Source organism: Peromyscus californicus, unplaced genomic scaffold (assembly GCF_007827085.1).
Source record: "Peromyscus californicus insignis strain IS unplaced genomic scaffold, ASM782708v3 Scaffold_11__1_contigs__length_118956290, whole genome shotgun sequence".
NCBI classification, from domain to species: Eukaryota; Metazoa; Chordata; class Mammalia; order Rodentia; family Cricetidae; genus Peromyscus; species Peromyscus californicus.
The window spans coordinates 118,378,115-118,391,845 of record NW_026294402.1 but is presented as its reverse complement, the minus strand read 5'-3'; the positions used below and the strand labels follow the sequence as shown (position 1 = coordinate 118,391,845).

The 13,731-nt window shown below is 43.4% G+C and overlaps 2 protein-coding genes across 5 annotated transcripts in view; both read left to right on the top strand.

Moving 5' to 3' along the window:
- Nucleotides 1-5,544, top strand: part of Lztfl1 (leucine zipper transcription factor like 1) — a 72,420-nt gene extending 66,876 nt beyond the window's left edge. Inside the window, exon 11 of the transcript XR_008215357.1 lies at nt 5,434-5,544. The gene's annotated coding sequence lies outside the window, so the exon portion shown is untranslated. The remainder of the gene's footprint in view (nt 1-5,433) is intronic.
- Nucleotides 1-13,731, top strand: part of LOC128102190 (sodium- and chloride-dependent transporter XTRP3A) — a 72,968-nt gene that overhangs the window by 42,194 nt on the left and 17,043 nt on the right. For 3 of the 4 annotated variants that reach the window (XM_052725770.1, XM_052725757.1, XM_052725778.1), the window contains exons 2-5: nt 5,434-5,574; nt 7,605-7,696; nt 9,634-9,861; nt 12,956-13,066. In XM_052725770.1, the coding sequence (XP_052581730.1) occupies nt 5,460-5,574; nt 7,605-7,696; nt 9,634-9,861; nt 12,956-13,066 (546 nt within the window). In that variant the 5' untranslated portion in view covers nt 5,434-5,459. The remainder of the gene's footprint in view (nt 1-5,433; nt 5,575-7,604; nt 7,697-9,633; nt 9,862-12,955; nt 13,067-13,731) is intronic. The other variant, XM_052725763.1, reaches the window with a different exon arrangement.

Below are 13,731 nucleotides of genomic sequence, written 5' to 3'. Positions count from 1 at the left end.
ACATGACAAAGGATCTCACATGCTGAAATAGAGCAGCTCTGCCTAGAAGAGCTTGCTTTTATTCCAAAGCCACTCCATCGCTATGTTTCATTAATTCATTAATCCAGCGTCCCCATGATCCAATCATCTCTCATAGGTCCCACCTCCACATATGATTACCATATGAATTAAGGACTTGAGTTTCCAACACATGAAACTTGAGGGACACCTTCAAACCACAGCATACTTCTACTTCTTGCTCCTTTCCTTACACCATTCTATATAGCACATTTTAAAAATATAATCTGGGATTTCATATATGTGACAATGGTTATTTTATTATTAATAATCATGTTTCCCTATTCATAAATTCCTTTTCTCTTTTATATTATTTTTCCAATGAAATCACCAGTATTATTTTTACACTTCATTGTTTTGCTTATTTATTTACTGTTGATTACTTATTTTATAACACAACTCCATACTTGAGTTCTTTCTTCTGATCCCACACTGCAGCTCATCAACAAATAATTCTTTCAGGAACAGAAAATAAAGGACTCAATGTTAAGACTAGCTTTCCTTTGTAGCACCATGAATGGGTTGCAATCTCCTTTGCTCAAAATCTATAATTTTTTTCTATTGTTTTCAGATGTTTAATTCTGTGATGGAGAATTCTGTAGCTAATTTTATTAATTCTTAGATACCCTAGGCACTTAAAGTATCATGGACATATATGTGATGTTCTATATAATGTGATGTTCACAATCACACTATCAGGAAATTGTCTTACAAATCTCATTATTGCACATGTTCCAACTCTTGTGTCTGTGGTGTTCTCTCCCTCTCAGTTCTAGATAGAGTAAGGGCTTAAGCTTGCTGGCCATGCCTTGTCCACCTCTTGATTCTTTTTCTGTGTTTGTGACTATGCTCTACTTTTTGCTCCTACTGGGCTTTAAATTTAACAATCATATTTTTTCATCTTTAAAAAACTTATTTTCTTCTGCACTGTTCATCATCATTGATGATCATCATCATGATATACAATAAACATAAATCCTCTCTGCTTTCTTCTCTTTCTCACAGCAAGTCTATTTTAGAGGAAGACATTTGTTCTAACACTCTGAAGGTTTTTTTGTGTGTGTGTTTATCTACAGTGTCTTATCATAAGTTCAAAGAATACTTCTCATTGCCCATCCTTATGGATAGACTTTCTCCTGTCTTATCTAATGCACACACTGAAGGGTTTGTGTGTGTGTGTGTGTGTGTGTGTGTGTGTGTGTGTGTGTGTGTGTGTGTGTGTGTGTTTATCTACAGTGTCTTATAAGTTCAAAGAATACTTCTCATTGCCCATCCTTATGGATAGACATTCCCCTGTCTTATCTAATGTACACAAAAGTAAAGTCAAAGGAAGTTAAAATAGTTCTATGTGAATTCATAAGCTGTTTTTTTTAATCTATTTATTTTGTTTGTGTAGCGGTCAAAGGACAACTTTTGAGAGTCAGTTCTCCCCTTCTACCATGTGTGTCCCAGGAATCAAACTCAGGTCATCAGGCTTGGTAGAAAACACCTTCACCTGCTAAGCCATCTTACTGGGCCCTGTGTGAATTTTTAGGTGCTCTGTTATTAGCAACATGACTGACTTTCAAGACATTTCTATCATTATCCTCCAGGAATATCTTTATTACCTACCCTCCTATAAAACCACTACTGTAGAACCATTATCACCAACAGTCTGTGGAGGACATGCTCCTTGTCAGACCCTTTGTTAAGAATTAAAGGGCCAGGTGGCAGTGGCGCATACCTTTAATCCTAGCACATGGGAGGCAGAGCCAGGCAGATCTCTGTGAGTTTGATCTACAGAGTGAGATCCAGGACAGGCACCAAAACTACACAGAGAAACCCTGTCTCGAAAAACAAACAAACAACAACAAAAAAGAATTAAAGGGCAGTGGTGAGCCAGATAGAGTCTTCTTCTGTCCTCAGTGGGTGGCTTAAAAAAGTCTGGGAGTAGCATAGCTGTAAATAGTACAGGGACAATTGTAAATGGAAGTTTCCTGTCCCAACCACCCAGTCCCAAATAAACACACAGAGGCTTATATGAATTATAAATGTGCAGCCAATAGCTGAGGCTTATTACTATCTAGCTCTTACATTTTGAGTTAACCCATATTCCATATGTATGGTCTGCCACGTGGTGGTACCTTTATTAGCATGGCACATTCATTTCCTGCTCCCTCTGGCTGGCGACTCCTCCCACCACCCTTCTCCTTCCCATCATTCTTAGTTTGGTTGTCCTGCCTATACTTTCTGCCTGGATACTGGCCAATCAGCATTTTATTAAACCAATTCGAGTGACAAATCTTTACAATGTGCAAGAGGATTATTCCACAACAGACAATTGCCTCAAAAGCAGGAACTATGAGACCAAAGATGAAGACCCTACCTCAGTTTTTGAAGAAGTTATTGGAAAAAAACGGTATGCGTAAAAGGTCCAGTAAGACCTGAAAGATACTAACCTACACTCACCAACTACTCCCTGGGCTCCAGCTTTGTCCAGTACCATGCAGAGCTGAGTAAGGACAAAAGCTTCCTCAGTAGTAAGGAGACATACCAGGAGAAAATGGTGGTTTCTGCATTTTCACATAGCTCATTACTCAGAAAGTAAGTCATACAGAGCATAGGGCAGAGAGGGAAGCCTGTAAGGAAGCCAAATGTGTGCAGAAAATGGAAAGGGGGAGACAAAAGTGAAGGTGCTAAGGCCTCCTAGCCAGGGAACAGTGGCCACAGAGGGAAAGTGTAAATTTTAGCTCAAGTATAAGGAGCATGAAAAGAGGGTTTAACCAGGGAAGAGACAGAGGGGTAAAGTAGACCAAGTATCACAAAACCAAGGAGACACTTATAAACTGGGAGCCAGAAGACAGTGTGGAGGTGGAATGGTGCATGATACAATGCTGGTCGAGATATATTGGCGGATTTCAGGGAATTAAGAAATAAGAACCATGTCACTTCCTCCCAGTCATCCAAGCTTACACAGACATACAGGTGTCAGGGATGCTAACAAAAAATGCTCATATATGCTCTAGTTATCTGTTGTGCATGACAAACCACTTGAAAATGATAGATCATGTTACAGGCAGAGGAATTATAAACACAGCTAATGCACTAATCATTGTTTTAGGTAAGAATTATTAGTTCATGTAAAATGACCACACAAAAGAATGAGAATCAAATTCTTCAAGTCTAATGCAGTGGCCAAGCATGCCTATAATGCAGCATTTGGGAGACAAAGGCAGGAAGATTGCCAGCCTAAGCCATACAATGAGACCATGTTCTAAAACAAAAACAAAAAGTACCCCCTCCAAATTACTTTATTGTTTCAAAGGGAAGAGTTAAGTTTCAGCAGAGAAATCTAGCAGACACCACTTAAGCCACATGAGCAGTCAACACTGCCAAGAAGGGGCAAATGGGCATCCTGTACCTCTGAAGGAGGACATCAGGTCACTTTAGTGTTTCTACCAGAACCTCAAATGAGAGACATTCCACAAAATAAACTCACTGGTAAACTTCTAAAATGTCAAAATAAAAAAAAAAATGAGGAAACTTTAAGACCAGATCTGAGAATCTGACTGTAAGCTGGATCCTACTCTGGGAAACTGGTAAAATTTCAATAAATCCGTATAGTAAATATTCTGGTTTTGTTAACAGCATTGGGAGTCTGTCAGAGAATCTTGTTTTTAGAAACTTGGTCCCCACTCAATAATGTTTAGAGGTAGCATATTTCAAAAGTGATTAGGTCATTAGGGTTTGGGCATCAAATAGATTGTTATAATCACAGAAGTGAAGTTTGTTATAAAAATTGAGTTCACATCTCACTCTTGCCCTCTGCTGCACTTGTCTTCAGTAAGAAAGGACTCAAAGTCAGCACTGTGCTCTGCATGGTGCTTCCTCTAGAACTAAGAGCTAATGCATTTCCATTCTTTACAACAGACCTGAGTGTAGCTAGCATTTTCCTGCCTTGCCCACAGTCAGGACAAATCTCTGTCACCCGCCAGTCCCACAGCCGCTCAGACCCAACCAAGTAAACACAGAGACTTATATTGCTTACAAACTGTATGGCCGTGACAGGCTTCTTGCTAACTGTTCTTATAGGTTAAATTAATCCATTTCCATAAATCTATACCTTGCCACGTGGCTTGTGGCTTACCGGCATCTTCACATGCTGCTTGTCATGGTGGCGGCTGGCAGTGACTCCCTCCGCCTTCCTGTTTTCTCTGTTCTCCTCTCTGTTAGTCCCACCTATACTTCCTGCCTGGCCACTGGCCAATCAGTGTTTTATTTATTGACCAATCAATTTGACATACAGACCATCCCACAGCACCTGAGCTCATGTATTCCAAGATGCAACGTAAGTGCACTAAGATGTGTTACTTATGAAACATTTTCAGTTTTGAGATTCCTCTATAAATGCCTCATATAACACTTTCTCAGGAACATGTTTTATATGTATTTTTCCAAGTCTGCAGTTGTTCTTTTTGTTCTGCTAAGTGTTGTTCAAGGGGGGAAAATGTAGTGTACTTCAGTTTATCAACATTTTCTTCTATAGATGGTGCTTTTACTTTTGAATCTAAAACATCTTTGCCTAACCTGAAGTTATAAAGATTTTTCCTGTTGCTTCTTTAAGTTTTAAGCTCTAGATAGTAAATACAGGTCTATGATCTATTTTCATAGTTTTATATAAAATTTGTAATATGAATTATATTTAATTTATCTGTAAATGCATTTTCAGTTGTTTTAGTGTCCTTGTCAAAAGGATGACAGAGCTCATTTGCCTGAACTGTGTAATTGGGGGTTGGGAAAATGATGCAAATGATTGCTGAGCAGTGCTAAAAATATCCCCATTCCCACTTGGCACCAGGCCTTGGATTTCACCTGACCCCAAACAGCAGTCAAGTAAGTAGGTCCTGTCACAGAGACAAGCTGACCATGGGACTCACTAGGTCTGCTGTGGTTACTGTTTGACACTTTGGGCTTTAAAAAAATGAGATTATTTTATAACCTTTGAGGCTTGGTCTACTATTCCATAAAGCTTGTGGGAACATAGCCTTTACTAGAAATAGATAAATAGATTTATGGGTAGACAGATAGAGGGACAGAAGGAAGAAAAGAAGGGTGGATAGATGGATGAATAAATGAATCAAAGGATGGTCAGATAGATGGGTGGGCTGACGTATGGTGAGAGAAATTGTAGAAGGGAGGGTGTGTGGAAGGTAGAAGGAACAAAGGCAGAAAAGACCTTTCCATTTTGAGTGGAAAGGTCTGAGGGGAGATGGATGGGGTAAAAAGAGGACTGGATGGGGAGAGGTAAGGTGATAGAAGCATAGTTGCACAGAGGTAGGGGCAGGGTACATCCCATCTCTCCACACTGACCTGATGTTCCGCTCTGGCATCCCACAGGGAGTTTCCTGGTCCCCTATATCATCATGCTCATTGTAGAGGGGATGCCACTCTTGTACCTGGAGCTGGCTGTGGGACAACGCATGCGGCAGGGCAGCATCGGTGCCTGGAGGACCATCAGCCCCTACCTCAGTGGTGTCGGTATGTGGGATCCTCTTCAGTTCCTCTGACAGAGACTCATGTGTTTCTGGGCATCACAGGTGTGTGGGTTGCTGTCCATAAGCAAGACCTGTGACTGGGTTAACTAACAGCCTAGGGAGGGCTACCAAGGAACTTGGGCAGAGAGGGCCCTGAATTCTGACCCCCACATGCAGCCCCCCAAGGAAACTCTACCTCAGGGCATCTCCACTCTGGACCTCAGCTTGAGATTCTGTGAATGACTGGACACAGCTGCCTGGCACAACAGCATTCATTCAGTCCCAACCACCTACCATCTGGGGATGTACACAACTGCCCCCTGCTTACTGTGTGCCTGATGCTGAGCATGGCCTATGACTGTGTGAGCTCATTTCATCCTCACCACACCACTTAGGGGCTTTGGGGCACCACAGTGATACCTGTATGCAGAAGCCAAGGGATCTGTGCATACCAGGTGTGGTCCACTGCACCCTTCCAGAGTGACCTTCAGTCACTGTCCCCTGGCACCTCCAGGGTGTGGTTCTCCTACTTTGTAAAAGTCCAGGATCCAGGGCCATCAGTGGCCATAGATATTCTGTGCACCTTCATGCCCCAGAAAGGGGAGCAGACAGGAATGCTGAGTAATGGTTCATGAATGAAGAAGGGTCAATTTGATGTGACCTAGCACAGCTTTAGAAGAAATGTGTCAAGGGTATTAGGAGTCATCTTCAAACTGCCTCCTCACTGTGAAGAGTTATGAAGGACATCACAGAGTCTGCTGAGGCAGCAACATATGCTGCATATTGGAAAGACAGGGGAGGCTGCCTGGCCCCTTGGCCACTGACACCCACTTGCTGGCCTGAATTCCCAGTGAGGTGGAGGGAGCTGCTGCTATGTAATGATACTGATACTGGTATAGTCTACCACGCCCAAGGTCAACAACTTATAGCTCTTGAGGCAGGAATCTTAGAAGGTCTTATTAATAATATCAAACCTGAGCCAGGTATTGGGGTGAATGCTGGAAGATCAGAGAAGCAGAACAAGCCACAGCTACCTCACCTCACCAGTTCCTCAGCTGATCCTGTTTCCTCAGACTGGAGGCTTCTGAGTCCTCATTCAGAATGAATCTCAGCTGAACTGTGCTGCTCGAAAGCCTGAATGCTTAACCAGCCAAATGCTTAACCAGCCAAAAGCTTCTAGTTTCTGGTCTTCACGCCTTATGTATCTTTCTGCCTTCTACCATCACTCCCTGGGATTAAAGGCTCACTTCTTGGGATTAAAGGCATGTGTCACCATGCCTGGTTGTTTCCAATGTGGCCTTGAACTCACAGAGATCCAGAGGGATTTCTGTCTCTGGAATGCTAGGATTAAAGGCGTGTGCTACCACTGCCTAACCTCTGTTTAACATTGTGGCTGTCCTGTTCTCTGACCCCAGATAAGTTTATTAGTGTGCACAATATTTCGGGGAACACAATACCACCACAAGCTCTCCTGGTTACATGTGGGATGACAAAGTTTGACAGTACTCCTGAGGGCCAGTGTGAGTCCACTTTAGACCAACTTGATTGCAAACTCTCTCTTTTTCACAGTGCTACTGTGGGACCCTCATAGGTCAGACCAGGCTGGAGGTAGGGGTTATCTGTCTGATTCACATCTCATACTCCAGTGACTCGTCGTCCAAAAGGAGCAAGCATCATGTCAGGCATGTGGTTGGCACTTCTCCATAGCTCTCCTGGGTAGTTTTGGGCAAGCTCTGAGCTTCAGTTTACTTTTTGAAAGAAGGACAATACTGTTGTGAGAACTAATGGCACATAGAGTACTGAGCCCAGGACTTGACACTCAGATGTCAAAAAACTGTCATTAGTCTCCCATCTCAGATGATCAGCAGTTAGGGGTAATAACCCTTAGGAAGAGGTTGTAGTTGTATCAGGTCTATCGAAAACCTGAAGGAAAAGTGTTCCTGTTTTGGGATGTCACCATAGTTCTGTCATTCCAGTGCCACTGGTTAAATCACATACATCTGATCTTTAGCATGGCCCTCTGCTTGTTCACAGGTGTTGCTAGTGTGGTGGTCTCCTTCTTCCTTGCCATGTACTACAATGTCATCAATGCCTGGGGCTTCTGGTATTTCTTCCACTCCTTCCAGGTGAGCCAACCTCTATCCAGAGCAGAAGCAAAAAGGGTAGAAGATGCAGAGCCATTCACCAAGTGGGGAGTTGGTGGAGGATGAGAACACCAGCCTGTAGGAACCCTCTAAATGAGGGGAGAGGGTGAGGTATGCCACACATCTCAAACCAAGCAGAGACATCAGAATCCACTACTCGTCACAATGTGAGCTATGCTATGCAACTCTATGTGTGTGCACATTTCTGAGGAGCAGTTCCACAGCACTCATTGGAATATCTACAGAGAGTATCCTGAAAATATCACAAACCATTTTATGACAAACTCAGGAGAAAATCTGTGGCAAGGACTTATGGGGATAACTTCACCATTCCAGCAAGTCTGAAATGGTTATTTCTCCTCCTGTCATGTTTCTACCTCCTCCCCTTGCCATTGTCATTTGTCCTTCCATCTTCCTGATTCTAGGCTGATCCTGAAGATCCCAAAAGTTCACCTAAAAGGAGCAATGATACTCTTTAACACTGTAGGGGCTATTTTCAATGACAAACATTTTAAACAATGCATTATCCAAATTCTTGTTACTGATATTCTGGAAAGGTCTAGGCATTGTGGAAAATAGAAGACCCACTATTCCACACTGAGAGATGGTCTTTGTACAAAGATAAGGAATCTTCCTCTCCACCACTCATGTTCTATTTCCTCCATCTTTAGCCTTTCACTCTCAGAGACTCTATTCCCAATGCCTCCATCTCAGCCTCTTTCCAGATGGAAAGAGCAAAGGATCTAGGAAGTACTGCTTTAATATCCATGCATTTCATACTTCACAGGTTGTTGGACTTCCCCTTACCCCTGCACTAAATCCTCTTCCAAAGTCACAGGATAATGACACAGCAGATCTTCACTTACACTTCTATGGGCCAGGCATGTCCCTGGAACATATAAATCTACACTCACACGGTCATACACACCACATGAGAGCTTTTGCCCAATCCCACAAGCTACAAGCTACTCTACAGGACTCTACTTCATGGGGTGGGGGTGGGGCATCCTTCTTTAGCCAAGCAAATGTAGGGACCCTATCTTTACCTTCTGATGCAGATGAAGAGAGAAGAGAACTGAAAATTTCTCAATTGTTCTATTGAACCTGTTCTTACATGCCCTAGAGCTACTTCATGCAGCATGTACATTGACAGGAACATAAAAAAAAAAAAAAAAACCTGAGGTCCAGGTCATCTTGAGCAAAAGATCCCAGAGATCCTGGGTACAGCCAAGGTATCCTCAGGTTTTCAGCCAAATATGTGAAACAGAGTGAGTTAGAGTGGCCTCAGCAGAGAGACCAGAGAATGGACTAGGCGAGGCAACTGAGTTTATGAGGGTTTCTGCTTCTTGGCTGGAACCTACTGCTGGTTTTCACCAGGCGCCAATGTCTCCCTCCTATGGCCTCTCCATCCAAATAGACTCACCATTCCAAGATTCTAATTCAAGTACCTTCACTGCTTGATTTTTTGATTGTTTTTAAATTTTATCTTATTTATGTTACGTGTATGGGTGTTTTGTCTGCATGTCTGTGTACCACATGCATGTCTGGTGCCTGCAGAGGCCTGGAGAGGGTGTCAAATCCCCCAGGACTAGGGTTACAGATGGTTGTGAGCCATCACATGGGTACTGGGACTCTAACCTGGTTTCTCTGGAAAAACAACCAGGACTCTTAATTAGTGAGCTATTTCTCTAGCCCTACAACTGGTTTTGAATAGGGACAAAAGGTAGCTACAAGGATCTGGAAAGTCTAGGCCAGGAAGCCTCTGCTCCACTGTACTCTGTTGCTTAAAGCAAGCCACGCTAGCCCATATGTACAGGACAAGGTATAAATAAAGCCTCCTGTCAAAGCCACTTCCTATTATCCTACCCAGACCTTGACCTTCCCCTTACCTTTCTGTTGATTCTCACTTCATTCCAAAGGATCCCCTGCCGTGGTCTATTTGCCCACTGAATGGTAACCGCACAGGCTATGATGAGGAGTGTGAGAAGGCTTCATCAACACAGTACTTCTGGTACAGGAAAACACTCAACATTTCACCATCCATCCAGGAGAATGGAGGAGTGCAGTGGGAGCCAGCACTGTGTCTCACCCTGGCCTGGCTGATGGTCTATCTGTGCATCCTGAGAGGCACCGAATCAACTGGCAAGGTGGGCTGGGGAATGTGATGGTGATGCATCTGGGTGGATGGATGAGTGGCACCTCAGCCCAACCTTGATCAGTGCCAGGGGCTGTCTCTTGCAGTCCAGAAGTAGAGGCTTCTTGGATCAGAAGGCATGGATGGTGTTATTGGCATGTTCCTCTACTAGCTGACAGTGAAGGCTGACAGAAGGGTTGAAGTTGTAACACTGAATCTGAAATGAGATGCCCCAGCCAGCTCCCAAACTCAGCTATACCAGGGCATTTCATGGAGATCTTTAAACATCTGACAATTCAGCCCTTCCCCCTCAAATGCCAGAGCTATTATTCTGGGGAGGGACCTCAACATGAACAGATGAGCCAGCTTCCAGTGACTTTATTATGTGGCTGGACTTGGGGTACCATTTCAAAGTGCTTTTAAGGACTCAATGAGACCCAGAACTGTTGGATTCTTCTCTGGTTTGTTTTTTGTTTTGTTTTGTTGTTGTGCGGTTTGGGGTTTTAGTTTTTGTTTTGACTTTTACTTTGAAAGTTTCTCCTTATGTAGATCAGGCTAGCCTGAAACTCACTATACAGCCCAACCTGACCTCAAACTCATAGTGATCCTCCTGATTCAGCCTTCTGAGTGTTAGGATTGCAGACCACAGATGTGCCACAATACCTGGATTAGGCCTTTTATCTGCCTAAATCCTTTCTTCCTGTTGGATCCCCAGGTTTCCATTCCTCCTAGGGCTGAAATAGCTGCTGTATTTCCATCACCTGCACCTGTTTCAAGCTGGAGTGAATGCTCCATACTCAACTGCTCTGCAAAGCAAATCCATAGTTGACCACATGCCCACAATGTCTTATTCTTGTAACAGCCCCTCAGAGTAGATACATGATGACACTCCCAAAAGACTTAGATAGGTAAAGTGATCTTCCCAAGATCACAGGTAGGGACAGCAGAGTCAGGACAGAGCCCAGATTTACTCCAAGGACTTCCCATCCTATTGGTGACATGCCCCATGAATGTTTTCTTCATGTCTTTTGTGACTTAGTCACTTCCCATTTTTCTTCTGAGAATCTCACTCTCCTGATCACCTGAGCTCCCTTCCCCAGCACTGACATTTTTTTCCCATGAGGTATCAAGCTTAGAACAACTTATGTCATCAAGATATTGCATGACAACCCCAGTGCTGTGCTTTGTATGACATTTTACATTGGTTTCTAAATCCCCATAGTGGCCAGCACCTTAGTCCCAGAGCACTTTGCCTCACAGTTGAGCAGAAGAATCAGGGTGCTTTCTCAACTGAGCTCAGAACTTGCAGCATCTCCTCTGTCCCAACCTAGACCAAGCATGATCCAAAAGATCTAAAGGTGATGTCTGTACTCTTGAATATTAAAGCAGTCCTTTCCTCTCCAGGCCTCTTACAATTGTGAAATTAAGTAGAGCCTGGACATGATACCATATCAATCCTCACCATCTATTTTCTCTGCGGATGCTATGACCCCCTCCCTGACAGAAATGCCCCGGCAGTTCCATATATAGGGAAAGATGCTGCCTTTTCCTTTTCTGTTGAAATCTCTCTTATTCTCCTCTGAATTTTTACTTATTGATGAGAAGTTATTACTTATGATAGGTTAAGCTACATCACATGTCCAGCCATCCTTCCCACAAGGGAAAGGAAGGAGTCATTTTTGTGGAGACTCCAGAAACCCTGTAAAAAACATAGTCTACTGGGTGGGGGAAGGAAATTCAGGGCTTTCCGTGAGTGTCCTCTAAGTGCCCAGTGTTATGGACCTGAATCAGCCCTTCATTATATCCCTGAATTTCTTTCACATCACTGACCGAAGGACCCTATCCATCTCTATCTCTAAATGGAAGATTGAGCATAATTCAAACATATCAAGACATGGATCTCTAGCTGTGTTTCTTAGAAATGGATCCAACCTAAAAGAAGATTGACAAAACAAAAACAACCTTGCCAATATTTTTTTTGCTTTATCCATGAATCTATGAGTACATAGAAAGTGATTTACCCAAAATTTCCCACCCAGGCTAAGCAGACATGCACCTGAAAGTCCTTATACTTTGAGGGTTTTCAAAAGTCAGGATATATTAGATACTTGGGTATGTTTATTAGTTCCCTAAATGTATAAAATGCCATGGTAAACACATAGCCCACATTCTGCTTAGTCTCCCTCTGACCTTCTTAGAAATTCATGAAATATGTTGCCATGCCAACAATGAAATGGAAGATTGAGCATAATTCAAACATATCAAGACATGGATCTCTAGCTGTGTTTCTTAGAAATGGATCCAACCTAAAAGAAGATTGACAAAACAAAAACAACCTTGCCAATATTTTTTTTGCTTTATCCATGAATCTATGAGTACATAGAAAGTGATTTACCCAAAATTTCCCACCCAGGCTAAGCAGACATGCACCTGAAAGTCCTTATACTTTGAGGGTTTTCAAAAGTCAGGATGACCCCAAGTCTGGGATGCCCCTGCCAAAGCAACCAAGAACACATCCTTAAATTATGATGCATATCAATAGGGAAAGAAGATTGGCTTAACCAAATAGTGACTTTTTAATGAAGAATATACAAAATCCCACCAGCAATATCTATTGCATTTATTGTAGGAACTTTGTTTCATACATTGCTTTCTACCCACGGGCATGCCTAGCCAGGCTTCTCTCAGATCCCATCCTGGAAAACCGGCTCTTCCCCCAGTCATTGAATTAATTTCCCTTTTAGAGACAATATGGATCTTGTAAGTGATTGGTCTTCCTGCTTTTCTTGGAACCCCAGAAAGCTCAGAGTCAAATTTGGCTCAAATATTGAACAGAGAGACTCACATGTTTTGTGGGCTCCTCCAGCCCTATTTAGAGACAGAGGGGCTGGAGGAGTGTAGAAAGCAGAAATTTCATGGTAGCAACAGATATGGGTAGCAATGTCCCATACTGCCTTTCTCCAAACCACACTCAGACCCTGTGTCCTACTCAGGATCAGTGCCACCTGCAGGTGTCAGCAGCTGTGGATGCATCCTTGTGGGGATGGTTGTCTGCCCTTCCATCCCTACCTCTCCAGCAGTCTTATTCTGTTCCTGGATGCCCACAGGTGGTCTACTTCACCGCATCAATGCCTTACTGTGTACTTATTATCTACCTGGTCCGTGGCCTTACACTCCATGGAGCCACCAATGGCCTGATGTACATGTTCACACCCAAGGTATGGGCTGCAAGGGAAGGGGACTGTCCCTTTCTGGGATGCCTGGGAGGAAAGAGAAGGGGTAAGATCTGTAATCAGCAGGGCTGATATGAGCCCAAGACTGGGCCAAAGGCAATGGATAGCTGGGGGGCCCAAACTTCCTCCTCAGACAGGTCATCCCAAGCCCTGTACATTCTGGAAGTTAAATCCTCTGCCCATCCCCTCCTGCTGCCCTCACTGCCCCGATGACTAATGCCTGTGCCTTCTTTCTGCTCTTCCTGCTCCAGTTCTAACCCAAAGCCCTGTCCAGACACTCCACTGTGCTAGGGACCATGGGCACCACTGCAGTCATCTCCCCTATCTATCCCCATATTTCCCTAGACCCTTTCCTTCTAGGTTGCCATGATCCTCTCTTTAACTTTTCCTTTCCAGTCACCCTAGCCAGTGTTCTTCAGTGGGAATGCTATTGCATTTCGAGTAAGGCACATTCTTTGCTTAACAAACCTTGTGGCTGGACTCAGATGACTGTAGCAACTTTCAAAATATACACCCTTGTTGCAAAACCTTAAGTATCAGTACTAGGGTCACATCAGACTTGACTCCACATCCAGGTCACATCATCTAAATTTCTGTGCATTAAGACCAATGCAGTGCCTGGCTGGTGATTCAGAGGTTCCATGGGTTTT